At 40.5% G+C, this 26,206-nt stretch overlaps 2 protein-coding genes across 2 annotated transcripts; both read right to left on the bottom strand.

The window, feature by feature from the left end:
* Positions 1 to 95: 95 nt before the first annotated feature.
* wdfy1 (WD repeat and FYVE domain containing 1) lies at positions 96 to 13,956 on the bottom strand. The gene is made up of 12 exons (XM_087850754.1): positions 13,745 to 13,956; positions 12,375 to 12,442; positions 11,679 to 11,752; positions 11,507 to 11,561; positions 8,531 to 8,681; positions 8,334 to 8,446; positions 5,680 to 5,806; positions 4,448 to 4,553; positions 4,178 to 4,279; positions 3,961 to 4,091; positions 3,757 to 3,865; positions 96 to 2,191 (listed from the first exon to the last, which is right to left on the bottom strand). Exons 1-12 carry the CDS (start codon positions 13,879 to 13,881, stop codon positions 2,132 to 2,134), a joined length of 1,233 nt encoding a protein of 410 aa, XP_087706880.1. The 5' UTR covers positions 13,882 to 13,956; the 3' UTR covers positions 96 to 2,131.
* Positions 13,957 to 17,691: 3,735 nt separating this feature from the next.
* serpine2 (serpin peptidase inhibitor, clade E (nexin, plasminogen activator inhibitor type 1), member 2) lies at positions 17,692 to 24,525 on the bottom strand. Its single transcript, XM_006801163.3, has 9 exons — positions 24,299 to 24,525; positions 23,087 to 23,365; positions 22,746 to 22,973; positions 22,119 to 22,316; positions 19,266 to 19,464; positions 19,088 to 19,185; positions 18,524 to 18,610; positions 18,358 to 18,441; positions 17,692 to 18,262 (listed from the first exon to the last, which is right to left on the bottom strand). The coding sequence occupies exons 2-9, from the start codon at positions 23,346 to 23,348 to the stop codon at positions 18,225 to 18,227; spliced, it is 1,194 nt and encodes a 397-aa protein (XP_006801226.1). The 5' UTR covers positions 23,349 to 23,365; positions 24,299 to 24,525; the 3' UTR covers positions 17,692 to 18,224.
* Positions 24,526 to 26,206: the final 1,681 nt, after the last annotated feature.

The raw sequence follows: 26,206 nt of genomic DNA, 5'->3' as shown, positions 1-26,206 counted from the left end.
TCAGGGCCACTGTAGTTTTAATATTAAAACTTTTAACTTTGGACTCTTCTCCTCTCAGCTTGACTCCTGCCAGTTACAAAATACAAATACGCAGCTTTAATAATATTATTTTTTAATAAGTGCACAAATTTTAAGTCATGTTTTATACCAGAGCTTCTGTGTCCACTTTGTGAAGAGATAAATCCCAAAAGAACCCAATATGTATGCTGACATTTAAAAATAAATGACGCTTCCTGTAAAGCTTTATATTATTGTCAGCTATCAGTCTAACCCCAAGTATAGCATTGTGTGCATGTAAATCATACATTATTTTGCTATAACAATCACCCCAAACTAACCAATCTCCATCCATGTAAAATACTACAACAGAATACTTTCAACATTAGCCAGTTTGCATGTGCTTTACTGAAGGTCTAGTTTGTCATTTATAACAAGGGAAATAAAGAAAACTAAGGATCCATTTACACTGATAACTGATAAATACTTTACTACAAATATAAATATACACTACATAATCAAAAAACTGGAATGTGAGTACATTTTGAAATCAGGAGTTCCAACATAATCTTCATTTATCCACTTACAATAAGGCAAGCGTTAGTCTGACATGAGGGGATATTAGCCGCTATTTACAAGGATGCTACATGGAATTAAGCTATCGTTACTTCCACAGGTGAACTTACCAAAAAATGTTTTCTTTAATTCAAAAAGCAAGCATTGTGCAAGTAAGTGCAGTGCTGAGAACGTTATGAGACATCCTTGATGTACAGATGCACATCTGTGTTTAACCTGGGACACTGAAAAAAATCAGAAAGGGTGAGAGGAAACGAGAGCTTTGTGATGACATGAGTGCATGAGAGTGAGCGCGAGTGAACAGTCATAAGCACTGGCAAACCATTTAAAAAGGCTTTGTGTCCTTCTCTCTTTAAGGCTTTTGAAGGAACGCAGGCAGCACTCAGCTGTACCTCGATTTAGCTGGAGACAAATTCAGCACGTCAGCATTAAGTGCTACATTAGTTTAGAGTACCTGTCTAGTACCCAAGAGCCTTTGTGGTGGCAGGAAATCAATTTTTACACCACAATTTTAAATATTTTCCAAAGAAAGCGACGCATATCTAAGAGGCTGCTGTGCTTTTTGAAAAACTCATTTGCACCAGCATGACGTTAGGGAATTTAACCTACAAAGCTAATGCTAATCACATCTCAAACGGTAACGCAGCTCCTCGGAATGGTGGCGACAGGACTTTGTGGCTGTCGGCGCCCGTTCGTATGAATGTTTCCAACTTTTCCATCCTTCACCTGAGACGATGAGACGGAGGCTTGGTCACTGATGTCACGCAGCTGCATCAAATCCCCTGGGAGATATTTTATCAAGAGATTTCCTTCATCCTTCACAGAAGCGCCTGTTCTATTAATTTTCACATTACACATTTATTTAAGGTAAAATTGACATCAACAGAGCCCCGCCTAGTGACAACCTACTGATGTAAAACCTCCTGAGAGTGATTTAAGGCCAACTAGTGAAAGAAATCAGAGACAGAGAGAGTCATTTCAAGCATCCACCTCCACACACGTGACACAGGGCTATATACAGATGGTATGCTGTGATATGCAGTTTGTGGGCCACACTAATAAGCAAGGGAAGTTTTTACAGGAATGGCTAGTCAGCGATTTAGTGAAACACATACAATTCAAGGCCAAGAAAAAAGAAAAAAGAAAAAGGACCTTTGTCAAAAGAAGCAATCAGATATACTTGAATGTAAACACTGATATCAATACCATTCGTCTCTTAGGAGAACCTGTTAGAGCAAATGCACACATGTACACGCACACAGCCCTCGTTGTGCTTAGGGTTGCGTTTCAGATCAGAGCATCAAATCAGTCAAACAATCTGATGTAAGACTGATGGTGAAATTAAAGAAAAGATTGTTATGAGAAGCAAAAAGAATGTGGAGGGCTGCACACACGCACGCACGCACACACACACACACACCGAGCAGAAGCCTGGCTGCAGCTGAAGATCTCAGGCGTGAAGGGGAGCTGTACTGTACAGAGGGGTTTCCATGACATTAGAAGAATGGGCGGAGCAAATGAAGGGCCAGTGGGGCCACTGTGCAGAGGCCTTGGCCAATCAGCGTGGGGAGAAGCCTGTTGCTAAGCTACAGCCAACCACCTGTGTCATATCCCATATCTGTGGAGACAAACAGCCAACAAGAATGTCAGGACAGATAAATGTGGATGTAAAGTAAGGAAAACATGAAACAACACAAACTCCACAACAGTGTACACAACACCAAAGACAACAGGCTAGAAGGTTTTCAAGCAAGGCAGATATTCAAAAATGTTGAGACAATATATGCAAAAAGTGAAAACATGAACTTTCTAAAGCTTTGATTGCATTATTATCATCACATATGACCAAAAAGTTAAAAATGTTTACTAATGAGAATCTAAAACCAGAGAAATTTAAAGGATTTTCTTTTCTTCTTGAAAATTCAAACATGTTTTCAAGTGCCTTGGCTCAATGCCTCTCTTCCAATCTCAGCATCAACAGTGAGCAACGTTAGTAAACAGTAGCTTAGAATTGGAATGCAATAAAAACAAATACCAAGAAATGGTAAGCTAACATTACTCAGAAGAGAGCACATTTTATGTAAGCTATTCAGACATTCAATTTATAGAGGGACTGCTTATGTTTGGCAACAGAACACTGTCTTGAACATCTAGTAACTCATTTAATTTATGTAGTGTAGATATGTTCCAGCTTGCTTGCTAACCACATCTGCCTTGCAAATGTTACCGCTAGCGAAGGTGTGTGGAAATCCTAGTAGCTTACCAAAAACCATTGGCAGCTAACACCATCCATGACAGTAAGTTATGTATAATGTGGTACTAATTTTAGCCAAATATAAATAATTTAATGGCAAAATGCAGAGTTTATAGCTATCATTTGCTTTCTACAATGATAGCCAAAATTGGTGGGGTTACTTAAGTTACAGCTTGGTTTCTTATTCTTCATATGCCAAATCAAATTTGTTGTTAATTTAGTCATTCTCAGGTTTACAGTATATATACTGCTCTCTCAGCTATTGGACAATTCGCATATCATACAATACATCCGTAAATACAACACAATAGTGTACAAATTGCTGCACAATATTAATTACAATCATTAATAGTTCAGTATATTATGTGTTGTTCTTGCTAATTAGCCACCCCCACCATTAGCTAATAACTCCCAGTTCTACCTTACAAATATGGCCATGTCCAGTTTCAAAAATCAAGATGTCCAAAATACCAAACTCAGAGAGGTAGTCTGTGAAACAATGGGTGACGTCATGGTGGCCATCTCCATCTTTTACATACAGATTATGATCTAAGGTTTTTCAGATTTAACTGAGATCTGTTTTGGAAGGAGGATGAACATGACATAGCTCTGCACAATGTCACATGCAGTGCTGGTTTTAGTGGATGTGTGAAATCAGGAGTCCAAATAAAAGCAGTTTTTTAATGATATTTTTAAGGCTCTAATTAATAATTAAAGATTAAAAAGGTTTAGCATGCTGCTTTTTATAATGCTGAAAAGGTTTTATAGGACTGCCTGTAAATATAAATGTTTTCATATACAAAAAAAAATAGGTAAAGCTCGATTGTGGGCTTGATTTGTTTTGGTTTGCATTTTGCTTCAGAGGCTCTGTGCTTAACACAGCCGGCTCACATGCATGAATTATCTGGTATCAAAGAACTGTTGTTGACCTTAACAATGCGATCACTTCCACAAGTGACCATCAGGCCTCTCGATGGATCCATGTCCATGTGAGCGATGTTGTGTTTCCCCTCGTGGAACGTGGCCAGCGGTGTCCGACTGCACACACAATGACAGCATTTCATTACTTTCCCTCACTAATCTGGTAAAGGGGTTATATAATGTGATTAAATACTACACAAAATTAAACTCACTCTTCTTCTTTGATGGTTTCAAAGCAGGCGTCACACACCCGTACCGGGAACTCAAAGCCCATGATTGGAAACGTGGAGCGTTTGGAGCTACATTTTCCACACACGGCCTTGCCGCATTTCCTGCAGTGGTGCTGCAACACAGGAAACAAGCTCATATCACATTGTGACTAATAATGAGAACATCAAAATGCTAAGGACACAGGCATGAGTAACCTACCTGTCTAAGTCCCAGGGTCTTAGTGTCCCACATCTGTTTGATATTCCAGAAGAAAGGCTGCTCACACTTCTGACAAGAGTCGCTGTCTAACCACTGAGGCGCCTGCAGACAGACAGACTCGAAGGCTAACATTACACATGCAGAGACACTCGAGCACTCACACAAGGACTAAGATGAAAATGCAAAGGAGCGACTAAACTCCTTACCACTGATAGCAACAATCTAATACTAAAACAGTGCACACAGAGAAAACTGGCTTATGATTCAAACCTCTTCTCTCTGCGTGTCCATGTTCCACACTGCGATGCCTCCATCAGCGGAGCATGACACCAACTGCCTGGTCAACTGGAGGTAACGCAGAGCCTGAACGCGCTCGCTAAAGGAGTCAAAGATACAGACAAGACAATACATATCTTAACAACTACAACAATAGTGGACAAGTGTTCACCTGGTGGACAGAAACACCGGTGGAAACGATTTTCAACTTTCAGTCTGTTGATGCACAAATAAATTCACAGTGTTTCTATATGTTTCTGTCAGCTATTTTAATGTATTTTGCTCCCTAGTGGTCACAAATGATTAATCCTTTTCCTAGAGTAGATAAATTGAAGACTAAACACGCTTAAAGTTAAAATTTGACTTTAGATTAAGACTAAAAAGTTTATTGCAACTTTTGTTATTTAGTGCTGAATGCTCTGTGGCCATCAGCTCAGGCTGCAGACTGAATCCTTAAGGCTTGATTTCTTTTTTACTACTCTTGTATATGAACTAACAAGGGATACGATCATCTCAGGGTACGACGACAACAGCCTCACTTGCTGTTCAACCTTTTGCTTGTGAGCGCCAGCCAATCAGATGAAAGTTGGCTTAGAGGGAAAAGGAAGAGAACTAAAACAGCTTGCTTCACAGAGTTTATGAACTGAAGGCTGCACCACAGCCAAGTATAAGCTGTGTATGGAAACCTACAATAAGCAGAACAGGCCAACATTGATATATAAGTAAACTGGAGGACAGGATGAGGAAAAAAAAAGATACAGATCCACAACAGGGTTTAAGACCTGTAGTGTGTCATAATTCTCAGTTTATGGGTGTCTGAGAGATAAATGTCTGCAAATCCTGACAGGGAACAACGGGGTCTTTTGAGACTGGCTCTGATATGCATCAATGTACATGGGCTTTGTGGATAATTCCTGTACCTTGGAGGTGGTAAAATATGGATGAAGACCGGAGATAAAAATGGTGACAGTGCCTGCGGAAAGCTGCAACTGACACTAGGCGAGACCTGCCTTTGACAAGAGGATGCAGTTACAGAGTGTACTGCACATAGACACTGCTGTGAAAAGGATAAAAACAGGGACGTGGAGTTTTATTCCTGAGGAATCGTTCACATATCAACATCCCATTTTGCGAACTCACTTTGAAGTTCCCACATCTTTGACAAAAAGCAGAATGACAGCAAACTGGGATCTCATGCCTGAATGTAGCAACACTCGATAACTTACTGATGCCCCTGCAAGAGCAGCGTTCGTCCTTTGCGGCCTCCGATGTCCCACATAATGACACTGTGGTCGGAGGCCCCTGAGAAGAGCAGCCTCTGGACTGGGTCCCACCACAGTGCTCCTACACTACCTGAATGCAAAAGAAAACAGACTCATCATACGTGTTTCCATCTTCTGCCAGGAGCTCAACGGGACACAGGATCATGGTGCGATCTGCTGGCTCCACCCAGTGCCCGCTGGGAGAAATGCAGCCAGTTCCAAGTAACATTTTACAGCACGACTCTCTTAATGACTCCAGCTATAATTTAATTATTTTGTCTAATAAGCACGCATACCACTATAACATATTACATATTTCTGTGCTATTGAGCCAAATGAAAGCCACATAGAGCAACTTCAAACACCAGTAATATCAGCGATGACTCTGACATTACATCTGACCTTTATGTTGTCTTTTCCAATTTTAATGGAACATAATCTCCATTAAATATTTGGGGCTTGTGCACAGTTGGAGCCCACCTATTAATATGTATCACCATCTGTCCAATTACCATGTGTAACCATGAGCACCAGAGCACAGGTGCAGATCAAAGAGAGCGGTAATAAGATTCAGACTGGTTTAATGCAAGCGTTTGTATTTTTAGGTTTTCTAAAATCGTGTGATTTGCCTGTTCCACCTGGCTATACCACAGACGACATGTTTGAGGCTAAAAAAAAAAAATTAGGCTCTGAAAGGATCACATATTTTACTCAGTGCCTGGTTATCAAAAACTGAAAGAAGAACACAGGGAAGTGTTTGTCTCGCACAGCCAAGTGTCTCGGCAGTTCAAATTTGTTGTGCGATCCATTTTCTTGGCACAGCTACAAGGACACTGAGCCCCATGACTGCAAATCTCATCTGAGTCACAGATCATCGTTTGCATTTGCATCTTGATACAAACTGAGTCATTCTCCCATCTAAAAAGCCTCAAGTGGCCACTGAGTGGTTCTGATGAGCATGAAAACATTGCAGCTGCCAAGCCTCAACTAAAACAAGCAGTTACAGGAACTTGTAGAGCTGCAAGTGAGATGGCATTTTCCACCAACACCATCATCATCATCATCATCATCAGCCAAAACAAAACTGCTGTTGAAATGAGAAAGAAAGGTCTGGCTTTTGCAGCTTAGTGCCATACTCGACATGATGAATTTTGCCACTTAAAGGCAAACAGCAGCAGTAGTGCCGTAAATTATGACGTGTTTACATCTTCTGTTAGCGCCACTTCTGTTTTTTTAAACTTTGTTGATCATTCTTTCCGTTTACCCGCCTGCTGTGAGCAGACATGTTTCTTGTGATTGTTTCTGAGTGGACTGAAAGAAAACATCATGCAACAACAGGTCAAACACAATGCAGCTCCACAAACAGCTGCTGACAGTTTAGTCTGTCATCCAGCAGTGGGATCTGATTGTCTGGTTCTGCTGGAGGTTTCTTCCTGTTAAAAGGGAGTTTTTCCTTCCCACTTTCGCCAAGTGCATGCTCATAGGGGGTCATCTGATCGTTTGGTCTTTACCTGTGCAAAGTGAACTAACTTAGCCCCCCCCCCCCCCCCTCCCCACCTCAAGGAGCAGATCATCTTACCTTACACGGGGAGACGTCTCTGCCTCACTCTCACTATAGCAAACTGGTGTTTTAAGCATATGTAAACATGGTGAACTATTGTGTGAGACCAGTTTTCCTGATAGGAAGAGAAATGGAACTTGTTTTTGTGCCAGCTGCAGCTGTCATAGAACAGGAAGATTACATTCCTGGTGATATGATGTGAGTTCTGGAGGCGATTTTGAAGCCAGGCCTGTATGATACTGACAGCTGGTGCGGTTCCTTCTGTGCAAGCAGCTGCGTCACTTACACCTCCAGGAGCAGCTTCCCGTACTGGTGCCGGGGTGACCAACGGTCAGCGATTGATGAGAGATTCAGCTCAAGAAAAACACCAACTGTTCGCCAGTTTTCTGTTTGATAACTTCCAAATTAGTGGGTATCACGAATTAAATAATGTGAATCAATGAGAGCTGATACTGACGTTTTAGTTTCTGTATAGCTTCTATGCTCAATACAATACTGTGATATCCCAATATATGAGCACTAACCTTACGGTACCATATAGGAAAACAACATAAGCCAACGTTTTTCCATTTTTCCTCCTGATCCAGGTCTCCTTGATGTCTAACAAGTTAATAATTGTAAGATTGTGATTTACATTTTCAAAATCTCAACCACACTTCTGTTACATGAAAGTTCTGTGGTTTTTGATTGTGCTATAAGCTCTGTTACAATGAATGACTTTAAATGCTTTTTAGGACATATATAGACTAGAAAATCTAGTCAATACAGTTATCGCTTCATTTATCTATACGTTTATCCACCGAGATCTCCAGACTGCAAGATGCTCTTTAAGCTTGTGGATGCATATTAATGAGAGATAACCCAGAACTCCCCTAAAAAGTTGCAAACAAGAAGGACCTCGAGAGAATATCATCACACATGAGAAATTGGGAGGAAAAAAAAATCGCTCTAACAAGAAAGAAGGCAGGAATTATGTATTTAATTGTTGCATAAATGTTGGTATTTGGTGCCTGTTTATCAAGGAAGCGACATTTGTGTGTATCATGTATGCCTTTACCTTCATGACCCTTCAGTGTAGTAATGGTGGAGTACGTCTGCCTCTCCAGCTTCAGCAGAGTGATCTGTCCTGAGTGGTCGCCTACGAAGGCGTGCTGTGTCTCTTGATCGTATCTGAGCGAGGAGTCAGGGCTTGAACTGGCTTCACATGTTACTGTCCTCTAAATGCGGCACAAACACTCGGTGAATAAAGGATACTGCAGGCAGGAGGCCCAGGCAGTGAAGTAGTGTCTCCCCAGCATGCTGCCACTCTGGGTGCACATCCAGCTCACACTCTTATCGTGGCCGGTACTCACCACCCACTCACTCTCCAGGGAGAAGACCATATCTGACACGCGGTTCTGGTGGGCTGCAAAGAACAAATACATAATAAGTGCTAAAGAGCAACAATGCATGTAGATGACAAAAAGAAGACTTTGCTCGCTTTATGTCCTGATCCAATCACAGGTTCTGCTTAGTGTTCCTGTAATCCACACAAACTAATCCTTTCAAACAATTTGCAGTCAACATCTCAGCTTTTGCAAACAGCAGGGGCTCAACTACTCCTGTTGTACTGTATTGTTTCAAACTGGCCAACAGCTACATTCAAATAAATCACAATAAATCCCACATACTATGTGCCCATGTGTAAGTTTTTCCATGTATATTGAAAGCAGCACTGATTAATGGCAACAGAACATAAAACTAACTATAAAGTGGACAGAGGAAAGGTATTATAAGAATATATATGGCCTACTTTCACAACATTAGCATGTGTTTCAATTTCAAGGGCTTCTGGTAAGGTTAAGATTTCTGGATCTTTTATTCCAGATGTTTTCTACAACTTCTCTAAAAAGGAAAAAAAAGGAAAAAAAAGAGGAAAAAAATCTTTCCAAATGACCTGGGTGAGATGAGTGAAATAACCATTGTGTGCTTATTTAAATCACTGAAAAAATAAATATGGTGACTACAGCAGCTTTAAATCAAATCACTTTATGTCACTAATCAGAATAATTGCCTTGCCGTTGTTTTCTTCTGTTAACTAGTAAAGTTCACATGTACAGAACTGAATAATCAAGTGTCAGCGTTACCAAATCAAAGACAAATAAAAAAAAAAAATAGTCTCAAACTCCTCTTCTGAGCCTGAATTATGGAATTAAATTGTGTGTGTGTTTTTTTATAGACGTCACAGTGAAGCTAACCTTTGGAACTTTTGAATGTAAAATGCCACAACCTTCTCATTTATTACTGCCATTATCTTTATGGCTGAGAGAAATGTAAAACATCACTGATAAAGTTCAGAAGGGAGTCATATTTGCCTAATCCAAGTGCACATGACCACATGACTAATTCTCTCCATTACTATCCATTTTGTATTTCCGGTGTCTGTACTCCTTTTTACTGCATTTGTCTTGTCTGCATAACTAGAGGAACATTTTTATCCCCTAAATCCGTCTAGCTTACTTACTTAAATCTGTAATCTGTGGGTGACTTGAGTGCTGGTGACGTAATGGCTATTACATCTATTATGACTAATAACGACAAGTAAGAATGTCCTCACCAGGTCACGATGAACACGCTCACATAATAAACGGAGCACAGACTTTGCTAAGTAATTAAACTGAAGTCCAGAGAGGAAAGATTTTTCTAAAATCATTCTTTTACAAAAGTTTAGAAGCAGACTGAACACGTGCTGGCATAAAGGACATTAAAAGAGGTCAATGTTCTCTCGTGTACAGCTCTAAGGAAATTAACACTGCCTGCCAGTGATGATGCTAAACTGTGCATGGCTCTGAGCGCACAGCCCTCGTGTATGTTTAAACTGACTGTGGGTTTCTGTCGCTGCCGGTCAGGCTTGGCAGCTTGATTGTGCTACGAACGGTAGAAACCAGATGGACCATTATAGTGGTGACATGTGCTGGCTCAAGCCTGCTGAGGAGGATAAATAGCTGCTGGTACAGTCACAGGAACAAGCAACAGTGGCAGTATAACAGCAGATGAAGATCACAGTGGAACAACAGTTTAAAGGTGCCTGTGTTACAAAGCAAACGAATTTTCTCAAATGCCTTCCACTTGGATCTATTAGCACAGTTTAAACGTGCATTTGTGGAAGGCTGACCTTCTGACTTCTTATTGCGATGAAGAAATATTTTGTGGGTGATGCTATTTGATAATACACCAGTAGTTTTCAAACCACGTCATCAGTTCTCTTTTTGACAGCTCATTTGCAGCATCTCTGCAACAGATGACTCACTCAGGCTAAGGGCTGTTGACATCCCGGACCGGCTGAAGCCGTGGCACATTTGTAATACTGTCTTTTTCCTTCTCTCTTAATCTGGTGAGTCATGCACCAACCAAGAAAGTTTTCAATCTCATTTCCTCACTTATTAACCTCCCAGCTGTCAGTCAGGGCCTTTGCTGTGTCATAGTGTCCACTAACCGGAAACTGACAAGTTCTTCTTTACAAGCTTTTTGAAGTTTGAAAAGGGAAGTGGATGTGTAAAAAGTACAGATAGAGTGAAGTAACAATCATTTGACAACTTTTTATTTGGGGGGAGGGGCAACCAATCTAAATATCAACAGTACTGATGCCAATGCTGATATTGGCATCGAATCAATACTAGGATCGATATTTTAGTTTCAGTGGCTCCGCCGTGTTCAGTACTTGCTCTCGTTCATCAGAAAGTAGACATGTTTGTGCAAACACTGCTCCTCTCACATAAACACACGCTGCTCCCCCTGTGTGGCTGTTCTGTGACTGTCAAACCACACAAAGTGTGTTTTAACAAGTCATTAGCCGATACCCTGGATAAGCCTCCTTTCTGCAACTTACAATGACCAGAATTTTTTAAAATGGACTTAATGTGTTATTCATTATGACCTTAAATGAATCATTTAGGCCATAAAATCATCAGGAAAGTTTTCACACAAGTCAAGGCTGAGGGCTGTTGTCCCATAGACTTCTATATGACCTTTTGACCTGTTCACCTGCCAGGTAATGCCCCTGGTTGCTATTAAAAAGAATGCAGTTTTAAGGCACTTCATCATTGCCTTTGATTTTGATATCATCTGTGGTTTAATAATCCACCACGTAGAGTTAGGCCTTTTATTTAAGTCGAATGACTCGCTGATTAGCCTCGTACACTCAAAGTGGACTCTACTTCTTTTATTAATTTTCTCATCTCATGATCTCACCTGGATACGTTTTCACGTGGTTCATCTTGTTGAAGTCTTCGGAGATGAGAAACTCCTGCAATTCGAGCAAACAAACAGAAATAACTTCAAATCAAATAACTCTTCAAACCCCCTAAAGCCAGATTCAACAAATAAAATATGAAGCCAACGTGTCTGGGTTAGCTGCACTCACCACAATCGCCCCATTGTCCTGGCCTATGAAGATGCGCCTGCTGTCGTGGTGATACGACATGCAAGAGCATGGAGCTGGAAAGAAGTGAAGACATTCACAGTGAGCGGCAACGTCACACACAGGGGGTTTCATTATATGGCTGTAAATGCAGTCAGAGCAGGGGGGTAATGGATGAAAATAACTGTCATCAGTTTCTGAATGTATTTGTTTAATTCTGACTTCAGCTGTAGCTTTAAATTATGGAAGGATTCAAATTAGAAAAATGTTCTTTCATAAAGACCAACTGCTATTAATTCATGCCTCTTTTGTTGTGAGGACAGGAAAGATTGCATTAAGATGAAATCGAGCAGTAGATGTCCTCCCTCTAAAATTCCTCCCTGGCAACATCGCCGTCTCTCTAACTTCAAAAATGTGCAACACAGACACGTTCATGAGCAGTGCAAGCCAGACACAACCCTTCTGTCATCAGGAAAAACCTCAACCTGATCTGATTACAAAGCAGCAGCGATAAAAATGCACTTGTAAGAAACACACGAAGATATATGAGAATATGTGATCAATAACAACATTTGTGGCACTCTTGATTCTGCAGCAGTTAAGTATGTGGCTAATGGGAGAAACAGCCATGTCAAATAAAATCAGTAACTGATGACATTTCAAAGTAGTCTCACCCAAGCGTGATACAGCGTTACTTACAGGAGACTGTATGGTAGATGCTCGGCCAGTACTGACCACTGTCTCTCTTCAGCCACACACGGATGGTTCTGCAGGAACATGTCACACAGGTGAACATTTAATGTAGTCTCCAGTGTTCAGTTAACTACAAGCAACAACATTCTCATTCTGTGCAGGACGTATTTTATGACATTCAACTTAACACCTTCCATGGAGGAAAGTACTCTGTACCTTGACATGACCTGACTGTCAGAAGTAATATTAATACCAGAAGTGATGCCGACTTCATGCTTGACTGAGATCACAAATGAAACCACATTGTAGAAGAGGTGACCCAAAGCTAAACTTAGCATTAAACCACTTCTTGGATCTTCTTTTGGCCTGCTAACATCTGGAACCTGATTTTAACAAAAGCACTTCTAATGCAGATTTGGTTGTGATTCTTTCCACTGTAACACCTTATGACTCAGTCATTAAACGTGCCATTTACACAGGAAATTGGGCAGCTTTGCGGGATTCTCGTGTACTGTTGCATCTTCAGCACTTTTCATTTCAAGTGCAGTCAAAGTACGCTTCCCACAGCCTTTTTCTTCGATTAAAAAGGGAATTCAGTCAGTTTCATTTACTAGCAAGTAACGTGTCTGCATGCGAGGAAAAGAAAAACAGACATGAAACACAGCGTCTGTGCAGCTTTCTTCTGTTTTAACAACCCACAACTCCTGTTTTAACACCCCACAACTTCTCCTTTTCATATGTACTGTGTAACATTGTTCGTATTAACTGAGTTCCCTTTACTCTGAAGGTGGATGTAGTCTCTTTTTTAACACTTGTGACCAAGCATGCATTTTCTAAAATCTAACATGTCTAAGTGTGGTATTTAATGTCCACAAAAAAAAATAAAAATCACAGCCACTTCGATTACTACAAAAATGGGTTCCATTTCGACAAATAAATCCTCGAGCACCTGAAGGCATCATTTTGACAGTAATGTTTACTGTACTCGGTAGCAAGCTAGCTAGTAAGCACAACATTGCAAGCAGTTTTAATATCTTTACACATATTAAGCCACGAGTAGTAATAATAAACGGTACATACTGAACAAAAGAAGCTTTATTTTTACATTTCGTATTAGGTCTATTACTATTATCCAGAGATTTTCCGGATTGAACTCAGATTCTGAGTGTATTTCTATCCCCACACCCTCCTACGCTCTCCTCGGCTATTATGAAGCCTAGAAAATATATATTCTCAAAGCGATACACGTTGCTTATTATCTTTATTCTGTCCTTCTTAAGCCAGTGCACCAGGTATTATGAGTCTAAAGACCAGTAAATAGACCGAGCCCCCGCTAGCTCGTATTAGGCTACACTTAGCTTGTCTGGTAAACATACCTGTCCTCGCTAACCGTGATTACTCCATCTTCTTTGGGTATTAAAACGGCTGCATTGACAGCGTCCGAGTGTCCCTCGATCTTGTTCAACAGAACCGGTCTAGCTGTCTGGGGCCTCGAGTGAATCTCCGCAGCCATGGTTTTAACTAGCCAGGAGTGTTTTCCTTCAGCTGATTTTCCTCCTTACTCGCCAGTAAAGGAGGATCAGCTGACACCCGGAGCCGCTGTCGGGATCACCGTAATAACGTGAGGAATGCGACCAACGAATTCAGACTGTGAATTTTATAAATGCTGTATGAGAGACTATTTGGTTTTTCCAGATGCTGGATCACAACACAAGCAACAAGTGCCACGAGACGCTAACTAATATTGCTGAGTTAGACCCAAATCACATATAATTCCCTTTCGTCTGTTTAAACGAGTTTTTCACGTCATAGGGCCACCAACAATTACAAATATTTGTTCAATGACAGGGACAGTGACAACCTACGGAAGAGGATTAAGGCCACTGGGCACGTCTATTTTTTTCTTCTTTTCTGACTTTAATCTCAGAATTCTGACTTTTTTCTCAGAATTCTGGAAAAGAAGAAAAAAAAAGACGTGCCCACTTTTTTTCCCAGTGGCCCTAATCCTCTTCCGTAGACAACCTTCTTAAAACGAGTAAAACCAATACAAATCTGTCATTAAGAAATACATTTTGACCTTGCAGAACCATCTAATTTTAGACCAGTCTCAGTCTATGCAACGGTTAGAGAAAGTGTTCTTCCAGCAGCTGCAGTCTTTTCTACACGATAATGATACTGGTGTCGTTTCTAGTCTGGTTTGATATTCCATCACAGCACAGGACCTGCTCTTTTAAGACTTTTTAATAGTCTCTGATGTATTGTTGATGATGGCGACTCTGTATACTCGTATTACTGAATCTCACTGCTGCATTCAGTCCAAGTAGAAGATCTTGATCTCACTTCTTGAGATAATGTTTTAGTCTTACCTGACTAGCAGGTCCTCTTCTAACACTGTTTCCATGCAATACGGAGTACCTCAAAGTCTCATTCTTTGTCCAGTTCTCTTCTCATTGTATATGCTACCATTTGCATCTATATTTTTTTTAAAAGGAAAAGAAAACAAAAGACAAAAAGACAGAGACATGTAGACATGCAAGGAGATACAGTAGAGTGTGCACAGTACTGTATATGGTAAAATTGGTGTCTTTGCCCTATTGTAAATGATATATAGGGTTTTAACAATTTGTAAAATATATTTTAATTCATTTACAGTGGGGCAAAAAAGTATTTAGTCAGCCACCGATTGTGCAAGTTCCCCCACTTAAAACGATGACAGAGGTCAGTAATTTGCACCAGAGGTACACTTCAACTGTGAGAGACAGAATGTGAAAAAAAAAAAATCCATGAATTCACATGGTAGGATTTGTAAAGAATTTATTCGTAAATCAGGGTGGAAAATAAGTATTTGGTCAATAACAAAAATACAACTCAATACTTTGTAACATAACCTTTGTTGGCAATAACAGAGGTCAAACGTTTACTATAGGTCTTTACCAGGTTTGCACACACAGTAGCTGGTATTTTGGCCCATTCCTCCATGCAGATCTTCTCAAGAGCAGTGATGTTTTGGGGCTGTCGCCGAGCAACACGGACTTTCAACTCCCGCCACAGATTTTCTATGGGGTTGAGGTCTGGAGACTGGCTAGGCCACTCCAGGACTTTCAAATGCTTCTTACGGAGCCACTCCTTTGTTGCCCGGGCGGTGTGTTTTGGATCATTGTCATGTTGGAAGACCCAGCCTCGTTTCATCTTCAAAGTTCTCACTGATGGAAGGAGGTTTGGCTCAAAATCTCACGATACTTGGCCCCATTCATTCTGTCCTTAACACGGATCAGTCGTCCTGTCCCCTTGGCAGAAAAACAGCCCCATAGCATGATGTTTCCACCCCCATGCTTCACAGTAGGTATGGTGTTCTTGGGATGCAACTCAGTATTCTTCTTCCTCCAAACACGACGAGTTGAGTTTATACCAAAAAGTTCTACTTTGGTTTCATCTGACCACATGACATTCTCCCAATCCTCTGCTGTATCATCCATGTGCTCTCTGGCAAACTTCAGACGGGCCTGGACATGCACTGGCTTCAGCAGCGGAACACGTCTGGCACTGCGGGATTTGATTCCCTGCCGTTGTAGTGTGTTACTGATGGTGACCTTTGTTACTTTGGTCCCAGCTCTCTGCAGGTCATTCACCAGGTCCCCCCGTGTGGTTCTGGGATCTTTGCTCACCGTTCTCATGATCATTTTGACCCCACGGGATGAGATCTTGCGTGGAGCCCCAGATCGAGGGAGATTATCAGTGGTCTTGTATGTCTTCCATTTTCTAATGATTGCTCCCACAGTTGATTTTTTCACACCAAGCTGCTTGCCTATTGTAGATTCACTCTTCCCAGTCTGGTGCAGGTCTACAATTCTTTTCCTGGTGTCCTTCGAAAGCTCTTTGCTCTTGGCCATGGCGGAGTTTGGCGTCTGACTGGTTGAGGCTGTGGACAGGTGTCTTTTATACAGATGATGAGGTCAAACAGGTGCCATTCATACAGGTAACGAGTGGGGGACAGAAAAGCTTCTTACAGAAGACGTTACAGGTCTGTGAGAGCCAGGGATTTTCCTTGTTTGAGGTGACCAAATACTTATTTTCCACCCTGATTTACGAATAAATTCTTTACAAATCCTATCATGTGAATTCATGGATTTTTTTTTCACATTCTGTCTCTCACAGTTGAAGTGTACCTCTGGTGCAAATTACTGACCTCTGTCATCATTTTAAGTGGGGGAACTTCCACAATCGGTGGCTGACTAAATACTTTTTTGCCCCACTGTATGTAACACAGGATTTTGACTTTTTACCAGGGGTTTTATTGGCACCCACATGACCAATACAGAAATTTTTTTTTCCTGTGGAACTTGTATAAACAAGCCATCCATGACCCTCAATAATGAAAAGCTTTTGTTTTGTTGTTGACACTGACTAAAAACTAGATGGATGTGCTAAATTACTAATATATGACTGCCAGAGAGTCTATAATTGAAAAAAAAAAGTACCATAATATTCAGATATACATGTAAAACTACCATAGTAGAGAAAATAATTATTTGATGTCCTGCTAAATATATAAGTTTGCTCATTTCAAAAGAATTGAACAGTCTCAAATCTTATACTTTCATTTTTTAGTGGAGAAAAGCAACGGAAAATCCAGAAATATATTCATGAAAGTTACGCATTGATTTGCATGTCATTGAATGAAATAAGTATTTCATCCATTACAACCCAGCCTGAATTCTGGCTCCCACAGATTTGATTACACTCAATGAATTCGAGATTCCTGATCTCAACTCGTTTTGTGTAGAACTTATGATCTGAAACACACTGCCAAGGCTGCAATGGAGTAGCTACAGAACCAGTACATGGAGTGGCCCAGCCAATCTCCAGACCTAAGTCCTATAGAAATTCTGTGAAGGGAGCTGAAGCTTGGAGTTGCTAAGCAGCAGCTAAGTAACCTAAAGAATTTCGCATTTCTGTAAAGAGGAGCGGACCAAAATCCCTCATGAGATGTGTGCAAACCTGGTAACCAACTACAAGAAAGTGTTGTGCACACCAACAAGAGTTTCTCCCCCGATTACAAAGTGTTTTGCTTGGACATCAAATACTTATTTCACTCAATAACATCCAAATAAATATATAACTTTTATGCAAAGTGTTTTTTTGATTTTTATTTGATATTCTGTCTTTATTAAAATAAACTTAACTGAACTGACAGAAACATCAGAGAACGTTTATTTATTTGGGCAAACTTACAAATTCAACTGGAGGGGGGGGGGGGGGGGGGGTTATGTAATCCAGTCATTTCCCTAACTGGATTACAGAAAATAAGCCAGTCAAAAATCAATCATGTTATAAATGTGTATTTATTCCTCCACCTCACCCCAAAAGTTTGAAGAAGACTTTCTCTCTGAGGGAAAGAATAATTTCAAATGCAAAATTGTTGCAACGGCATCAATATTGCCGTAACTTACGAGTGAAACGTAATACAGACTGGAGTTACAACACGAAACGGAAACACTGACATGATAAATAAACTGATTATCCTACTCCAGAGAAGAGAAAATACACAACTGACATTCAAAGTCTTTTAAAAATGTCATCAATTCAAAAAAAGTATACAAAAAAAATTAAAACAGCTGGAAAATTTAGTCAGCAAAATACATTTTATACAGCATGTTATGCAATACAGAAAATAAGTAACATAAAAAGCAACATTTAAAACAAATCACATATATCCACATTGTACAAACATGTTCAGCAAAGTGTGTTCTGTATATGTAGGGGTGTGTTTATGTTTACTTTGTATTCTGATACATGGCAGTGTATAAGCATATCCTGTTGTGATAAATGATGCTGTGGTTGATGACGGGGCTGGGCTCAAGGCTCGTTGATCTGGCCCATGAAGAGGACGGTACCTGGAGACAGACGCAAGGAGAACTCGTCATGGTGCCGTGCTTTACAATCAAACATTTTTCAGCATTTTAAGGTGGAGATGGAAGAAAATCTGTACCTGTCGGGTTATGTCTGATGAGGAACGCAAAAGGTCTGTCAACTGTAACCCAGGGTGGGGAGGAACGGGCCAACAAAATAGCAGCTAAACAAAAGCAAAACAGAACATTGTTAAAACATGGGAGAAACTTTAAGTTAAAGATGAGGCTTACTGAACAAATGCTCACTAGTGGCTGCTGCTGCTTTTGTTCCATCTTCATTCACGATTATTTTGGCTTTCTGGAGTGCCTTGGATACATGCACAGGCTCCGAACCTGAGGAAACAACAATACACAATCATCTTTGCTTTCTCAGTATGAACCAGACTTGCCACATGCAACATAGATTGCATAAATATAAAAGTATGTTTGTAAGCTACACCACATGATGGCAATAGAGCATCCCCATCTGCTGGAAAGCTGATGGGGTACTTTCCTAGGGAAAATCCTACAAACTCTTGGCCAATTACACCACAGGGTGGCACTAGAGCTCTTCATCCCCATCTCTTCTCATTCCAAACTTTCAAGAAGATGATGAATGGCGAGACAAGAGGAGCAGTGATTCAGTGTTTCACAGTGAACAGCCAACTACGATTCAAGCTCCTTACTGGCCATCAGTGACTCTCTGTAAACAGCAACAATCCATTCATACTTCCAGGCTCTGCTCATATCTAAATAGACTGGATAAATACTGTGGTGGTGCAAGAGAACATGCGTCAGCGTCTGGTTTGCAGTGACTCTGCTTTCACTCACTGAGGTGTCTGAAGTCAGCTTTGCCCTCACTGAAAATGTTCGTGATTCCCAGAGCTGAAAGTGGATCCTTCAAATCCACCTCTGCATCAGCCGTAAACCTGAGAACACAACGTAACAGACAATGTCACCATGTATCAAATTTGAAGGGACATTATATTTATGTGCATTTGTGCCTTACTTTGGGATGAGCAGGCGGACTTTCCTCATGTGCATCAGTTTGGTCCAGCTCTGCACTGTGGCTGTGCTGATGTGGGGAATCACATGAGACAGAGGGGTGTCCTCTTCAGACGGGAGAACGATTAGCATGCTGATGGTGTTGCCATGATAAGGAAGCTCAATTACCTTGTATTTGAGCCCCTGGGGTGTGGAGGCTAGGCCTAGCAGAATACAAAAATCTGAAGTTAGAATGGTGCTAATGCTGCAAAACAGACTTCCATCCCCTCCACATTATCTTTCTACCAACCCTGCACCAGCCATCACCATTTTTGTAATAATGAAGTTTACCATATACACAATGGTCAAATACAAATAAAATCTAAAAGACAAGTAAACACTAAAAGTACTGAACGCCACACACATCTGTAATTGCCCTTTTAGCACAGCACACCTTGATGACCCTCAAAACTTTCTCCTGGATCACTGAGTTCTAAGTTAAACTATCTGTAAGACAGTCACCATTAATCATCATGATTAACAGAAACATGAATTCTGCTCTCCCACAGAAAATTATAAATGCCAGGCGAAGCTCACCGTTTTATACTGAATGGTCCAGAAGGAAGAAAGTTAAGGTTTTCAAAATGTTTTATGGGGGAATTAAGGAAATGAAGATCAACAAAAACATCAAGCTATCATTTTACTTAATTACTGTTGCATGTATAACTTTGTATTACCTCACATTATGAGGCCTTCCGTATGGTGCTATAGCACTTGATGTTTATAGTTAAGTACTACAGCATATGTTTGTATGTACTGTGAGCTGCTGCTGTAATTTCCCTTGTAGGATCAATCCAGTACCCATCCATCAGCCTAAGGTTAATTCAAGGCAAAGACATTAATAAAACAGAACACATTTTGAAGTGTTTGAGGTGTGACAAAAAAAAAAAAAAAAGAAAAGAAAGAAAGAAAAAAGAAGAAGAATGACAAAAACAGGTTTCATCCCATGGTTACACTTGTAAATTTGGGGATTTTCTCCAGTTCTTTCTTACTTTGTTTTAATAAGCAAATTTATTTTTATCCAAGTCTTGCCAAACTCCAGATTTTGCCATGACTTTCCACTGAACAACTCTGAATTTGTGTGGGTAAATGTTTTTGTTTAACCACAATGGTAATCAGTGATGGTTATCACTTTCTATTTAGTCTGGAAGCAGAAAATCCCCGGCTTCCTGAGGACAAACGTACTCTCCCAGAAAAGACCCATGAAGAACACCAACTGTAAGAATACTGTGTTAAATCAGCTAATAAGGGGGTATAGCATAAGACATATGCATGGTACAGCTTTTGCAGCTTTCAGCATTTCACTCAATTCAAATATGTCATTAACATTGCTTAAAGTTTGAGACAGCACTTTACAGCTTTTAAGTATCACCTTTACGTGCAAGTAGATGCTCTTGAATGATGTACAAGAACAGCAAATGTGGAGCTGAATCAAAGCACATAACATAAGAGCAGTACCACACCAGAGGTATCAAGACTCCCTCCCATTTTCAGGCTGTATATGCTTATTACACCAACCTACCTATTACAAAGTCAGATTGCCAAGTAAGTGTAAATGCCATCACCAGGGCCACTACATTCTAGTGTTCTCTTTAGGACCCATCTGCTAGCTTGAAGACAATAATCCAAGCAACAGACTATCAACACTAAACTCAAAACACTTTAGGACACTGAAGAAAGTTAGATATCTGTAACTTGCAGCTTAACATGGCCTTAGTTCAAGAGCGTCTGTCCACAGCACTCGCGGGCCAGCACAACTCTGACAAGTCACCTAAATATAGACCTCTGACTGGTGTATCATTTCATTTCACACAGGACTAAATAATATCCTACAGAAGTGGCATGTCCAAGTCCTTAAAAAACAAAACAAAAAACCCCAACTCAACACAAACTCGCATATGAACCATAAACTGGCAGTGACTGCAGCTGCATTATAATAAACCTGAAGTGCAATAATTTGGCAGTAGATGATGGCAGATGAGGTCTATTATCAATGAAGGCTGTACAAGGTAAAGTTCAGAGAAGCATCAGGTACTGAAAGAAAAGTGAACCAACCCAATGTTGTGTTGAAGTTATGCTTTTCATTATTTTCTGTGACAAATAACTGACACTGGTGCAGTGGTTTTCCTATTAAACAAGGTCAACAAGGTGTAATATAAGTAGGACATAATATATAAAAATTGGAAAGGCAAACGCTCATGCTGCTCTAAATATGCCATTTCCCAGCTTTTTTTTCCCCCTATTCTTGACTGCATGATGCAAATGCGCCAGATTGGTCACTTAAAATACACTGTGCCGGCTGTGAGCACAGAAGCCCCACTCACCAGTGGGTGAGCTTTCTTCTTCCAATCCCAAGAAGGCTTGCTAAGAAGGACAGTGAGAAGAGGGACACCAGCTCGTTTCCAACAATGGATGAGCTGAGGAGCTGCACCAAGGTCCAGTATATGATAAATAGGAATTATTCTGAACTCTCAAATCATAAAGCTACATTAGTAACATAGAACAAATATATGGTGCTGACAAAACTGAACTTCTGTAAACCCCACACCGCAGTAATGTAATGGTTGATAAGCCAAGAGAGACTTTGTAGCACAAGTATTCACAGTAGCCAGTTTAGTTTTACTAGTCTGTAGCCAATGTTGCAGAAGAGCTTTCTAATTATTGCGAAAATGTATCTAAAGGTTGCTTTGCAGTGGAAAACAATATAGACTGATAGTAATGTAGAATAATATGGCCTTTTTTTAGCATCATGATTTATCTAAAACACTGACTGCTCTTTTAGACACATTTAAATGCTTAGTCTCACATCACCACTCACCTATGTTAAAGATTGATAGCTGGGACATCATTGGAACTTTAATATCGATTCCATCGCCCCGGGTGAAGGTCCTCATCTTGGTGTTCTCAGGCTGGAAGCGAGACTTCCACAAGCCTTTGAAGTAGATGGAGTTGACAACGACCAGACGGGTCAGAGCAGGATCCAGCATGTCTGCTTTGATCAAGCTGGGGATGTGACCTGGATAAACATAGGAGCATTATTCCATCAGCAAGGTTTGATTTAAAGACCCACACGTCATGTCTTTTGTACTCATTTTGAGACAGAGAAGGTAAAACTGTAGCACCATGTAGGGGCAACCAATCAATACAGCAGACAATTGAGTGCATTAACAAGTAAGACGTTTTAGAACATGGGCTGAATAGCAGTCCTGCAGTATTTTCAATGTGTTCATGCAGAAAAGGAAAACGATCTTGTAGGTGACAATAAGCCTTGTAGCCAAGTATACAAAAAGTCCAAAACATAAACGCAGAAGTCTCCCCTTCCTTAGGTAAAACCAGTCCTTCTGCACCTACTTTAGGGAAGGAATGCCTACACTCTGAGACTCAACTGCATTCAAAGATGGAAGTTTAGTTTCTGTATACAGCTATAATTGACAGCCAGTGTTACCTTTGGTTTTATTGTTGACCCACTCATTAATTTCATCGGCTGCTGCATCAGGGCTGCTGAAGTCCAGGCTCCTGCTCTGACACTGGAAGTTCTCTTTGTTGGAAGTCACAAAAGCCTCCTGCATGGGGAAATCCTTCTGGCTGAACATAGCATTTGCGATCAGCACGATGTCCTGGTTGGCTTTGCCCGTCAAGTTCTTATGCAGCTTCTTCAACATCTTGTAAGGACCTGTGCAAACCAGGTAAACTTTTAACTGTTCCTCAACACCACCCAAGGTTTTTATACGTTAGGCTAAAAACTGTAGGACTCAGAAAACATCTATAGCCTGAAATAGTCCTTACCATTTTTCTTGTAACGGAGAGCATTGAGGATTTGCTTCCTCGTGTCCCCGTGGGCTCCAGATAACAGCATGCCAAGGATTGAAGCCACCCCATGAGGCGAGAACACCACATTTTCCAGGGGCTTGGCATGAACTACTTGCTGAAACACCTGGATGCCGAGATCAGAGCCCCTTTCACCGTAAGATGGTGCTTGGGACAGCACCCCCTTATGGCTGCACAAGGCCACCAATGCACAGAGGCACAATAAGGACATGTGCTTCATTTTGATACTTGCAACACCTACATAAACATTAGGAGAGGCAATTAGGATGACATTTATTTTACTTGAAGAAGTCATCTACCACTGCATGCATTTTTAAACCACTTCCATAATAGATGGTTGTGACTCATGAATAAACACATTACTCCCTCTTAAAGCAGCAAAATCATTCATCCAGTGTTGCAAGGTCTGACTAACTCTTACTCACTGTGTCTAAACACAGCTATCACAAGCTATCCCTAGCCAGAACACTTGAACTGCACTCTTCGTTCCTTTTAATTTGAGCTCAAAATAAGATTTAGGACCATTTTGGGGAAAATGCTTCAGCCTAAAACTGGCCACAAGAGCCAGACTCAATTCTCGGTGGGGACTTACTGAAGAGGTGCAGTATTTGCAGTGTGAACATAAATTAGGGCAAGTTGTATAGCTGCCACGTTTATTCACCAACTGGGGCGTGCTGTTAATAATAATAATAATAATAATAATAATAATGCTGAGAAAACACGGAAATGGATTTAACATGCAGTTTTCAAATGATCAACCGGAGTGCTTTTATAAAACATCGTGTTCAAAAGTTTGACGCACTCCAAATCTGCACTCAGCCACAATATTCCGCAACTGTATCTGGTGAGGAATTAGCAGGAAGCGTGAACATTAACTTATTAATTTGTGCAATAGAGGCGACCCCCACCCGTCAAACATTTAAACTACCAGTCCAGTTTTAAAGTGCTTTAAGAAAAACAACAAAAACAATAAAAACAATACAAAACAGGTCACGTGAACACAACTACAATTATGCAGAACGACAATTAACTTCCTTTTGGTTCTTTGAAAAAACAAAAACGACAAAATATTTTTCCGCCAGGATGCGGGCATGTTTTCTTATTTTATTTCTTTAAATTAGATGCAATGCTTGAAGTCAATTAAAACACACAAAAAACGCTAGTCCTTACCTAACCCGAGGGGTCCCGCAGGTGAAATTGCAGCTGGTATTAGTCCGCTTTTTCGCTGCCGTTCAAACGACAACTCAAGTAGTTAACCCTCAAAGTCCACGAAGAGAGATCTTACTCTGGAGAAAGTTACACCTACTAGTGACTCCACCGCAGTTCCAAACAGGAATTTATCCTACTGTGAACCCCGCCTTCCGACCGCGCAGCCCACCATAAAACAGACATCCGCGTCTGTGTCAAACACGCATGTGCGACCGCTACACTTTCAAAGTAAAGGTCAGAAAAAACCCTAAAGACTGTCGTTTTTAAACTCTCATAATTTAAATTAAGATGTATCCTCATAATTTAGAAAAGTTGTAGCTCACATTTCTCCGATAAGCAAAAGCAGATTAGATAATGATTAGCTTCATGAAGCTACTTCCGGTGGTGGCTTGGCCATCCAACTTAACACAACATCAGGAAGTGTGGTAATGTTTAAAAGCAGTATGAAACGTGCAAAAATAGTGATGTTTTGTCATATGAAATGGAGAATTACGGAGAGCCTACACTTCACCCTGATGAATATCAACATCATCAAAAACTTTCAAATTACTACTTAGACCCTTTCAAAGTGTCCCTAAATATTTCTAAGACTATCTATTGCTTAGTCCTTTCCAGTTATATTTATCCAAACTACATTTCACAGAGAATTTGAAAAATATATGCCCATACGAGAATTTTTTTTTCTTTCTGATAGGTGTATGCAGCTGGAAAGTGTCTCACACACTTAAACACACCTGAGAAGAGGCTGAGTGTCAATTACATCCCCGCTACTGCCAAAGTGAGGATTAGGAGTAGGTTACTGGAGGTTTGAATTACAGGGGATTAAGATGGAGTGTGTGAGTAATTACTGCTAAAGACATCATAAATGTTTACCTCGACACACTGGACAGTGATCTGTCACATAACCTTATAATTTACTTGTATATTTTTTAGGTTGAACCTTGGGTTTAATAAGTTCCTTTCCCAGCCTCGAGTAAATAACTAGATCAAGGCTGTAAAAATACAACATGGGACACCCACAGTGGGGCTGCGTTCTGATCTACAGCTTTTGCTGAGTGTGTGTTTGGAATGAGGAGGGTCCTCCATGTCCAGATGCAGAGATGGGACTGTTATCATTGTTAGGCAAAGTGGGTCATTTTGTCTGAGTTGGGAGAATTCTGAGAAGGTCAGCGAACCCACAGCTGTGCACTACAATTGTGTCTTCCTACATCTCTCCTCTTACTGATTTTTAAGCTAAACCCATCTACTTCAAAGGCAAAAAACATAAGAACACTGCCACCCAACCCCATTGTGCAACTTGAAGCCCCAGATGTTTCCAGCGCACCTCTCTCTGGGCCAAACTAGAGATGATAATCACACTTCTCCTGCTGGGTTTTAAACACACTCTTATCAAACACAACTAAACTTTTGCTGAACAAAACCAGATGTGTGCATGTTTGTGGAACACAAAAACACAAAGACATGAAGTGGAGCCATTTCTCGTCAAATTCCCAGTTAAAAGCTTTTGCAGGTTCACTGCTGTTTAAACTCCCGTTTAAACAGGACTCTCTTTCTTCTGTTGAAGTGAAATGTCGATAACCTTGGTTTTGAAAGCTTGATTAATGTTTTAAAGGCTTCTGGGGAAGCTGAAGTTTCTCAGTGCCAAAAGCATTTTGTCCAGATTTAGCGAGTGCCGTCTCCAAAAGCAAACAGCTTTTCCACACAAAAATTGATTAACTACAGCAATTATCCAGGCTACCGATGACTAAACCTAATAAATCAAATATATGCCAAGGAGAGTTAAACCTGACATTATAAACTCACTAATAAAAACTGTTCTAAGTCTGCAAGATTCCATTTTTGAAACAAAGTACGCACAAATACAAGAAA

Source organism: Neolamprologus brichardi, chromosome 14 (genome assembly GCF_056152115.1).
Source record: "Neolamprologus brichardi isolate AB-2024 chromosome 14, ASM5615211v1, whole genome shotgun sequence".
NCBI classification, from domain to species: Eukaryota; Metazoa; Chordata; class Actinopteri; order Cichliformes; family Cichlidae; genus Neolamprologus; species Neolamprologus brichardi.
This window is presented reverse-complemented; position numbering and strand designations above follow the sequence as displayed.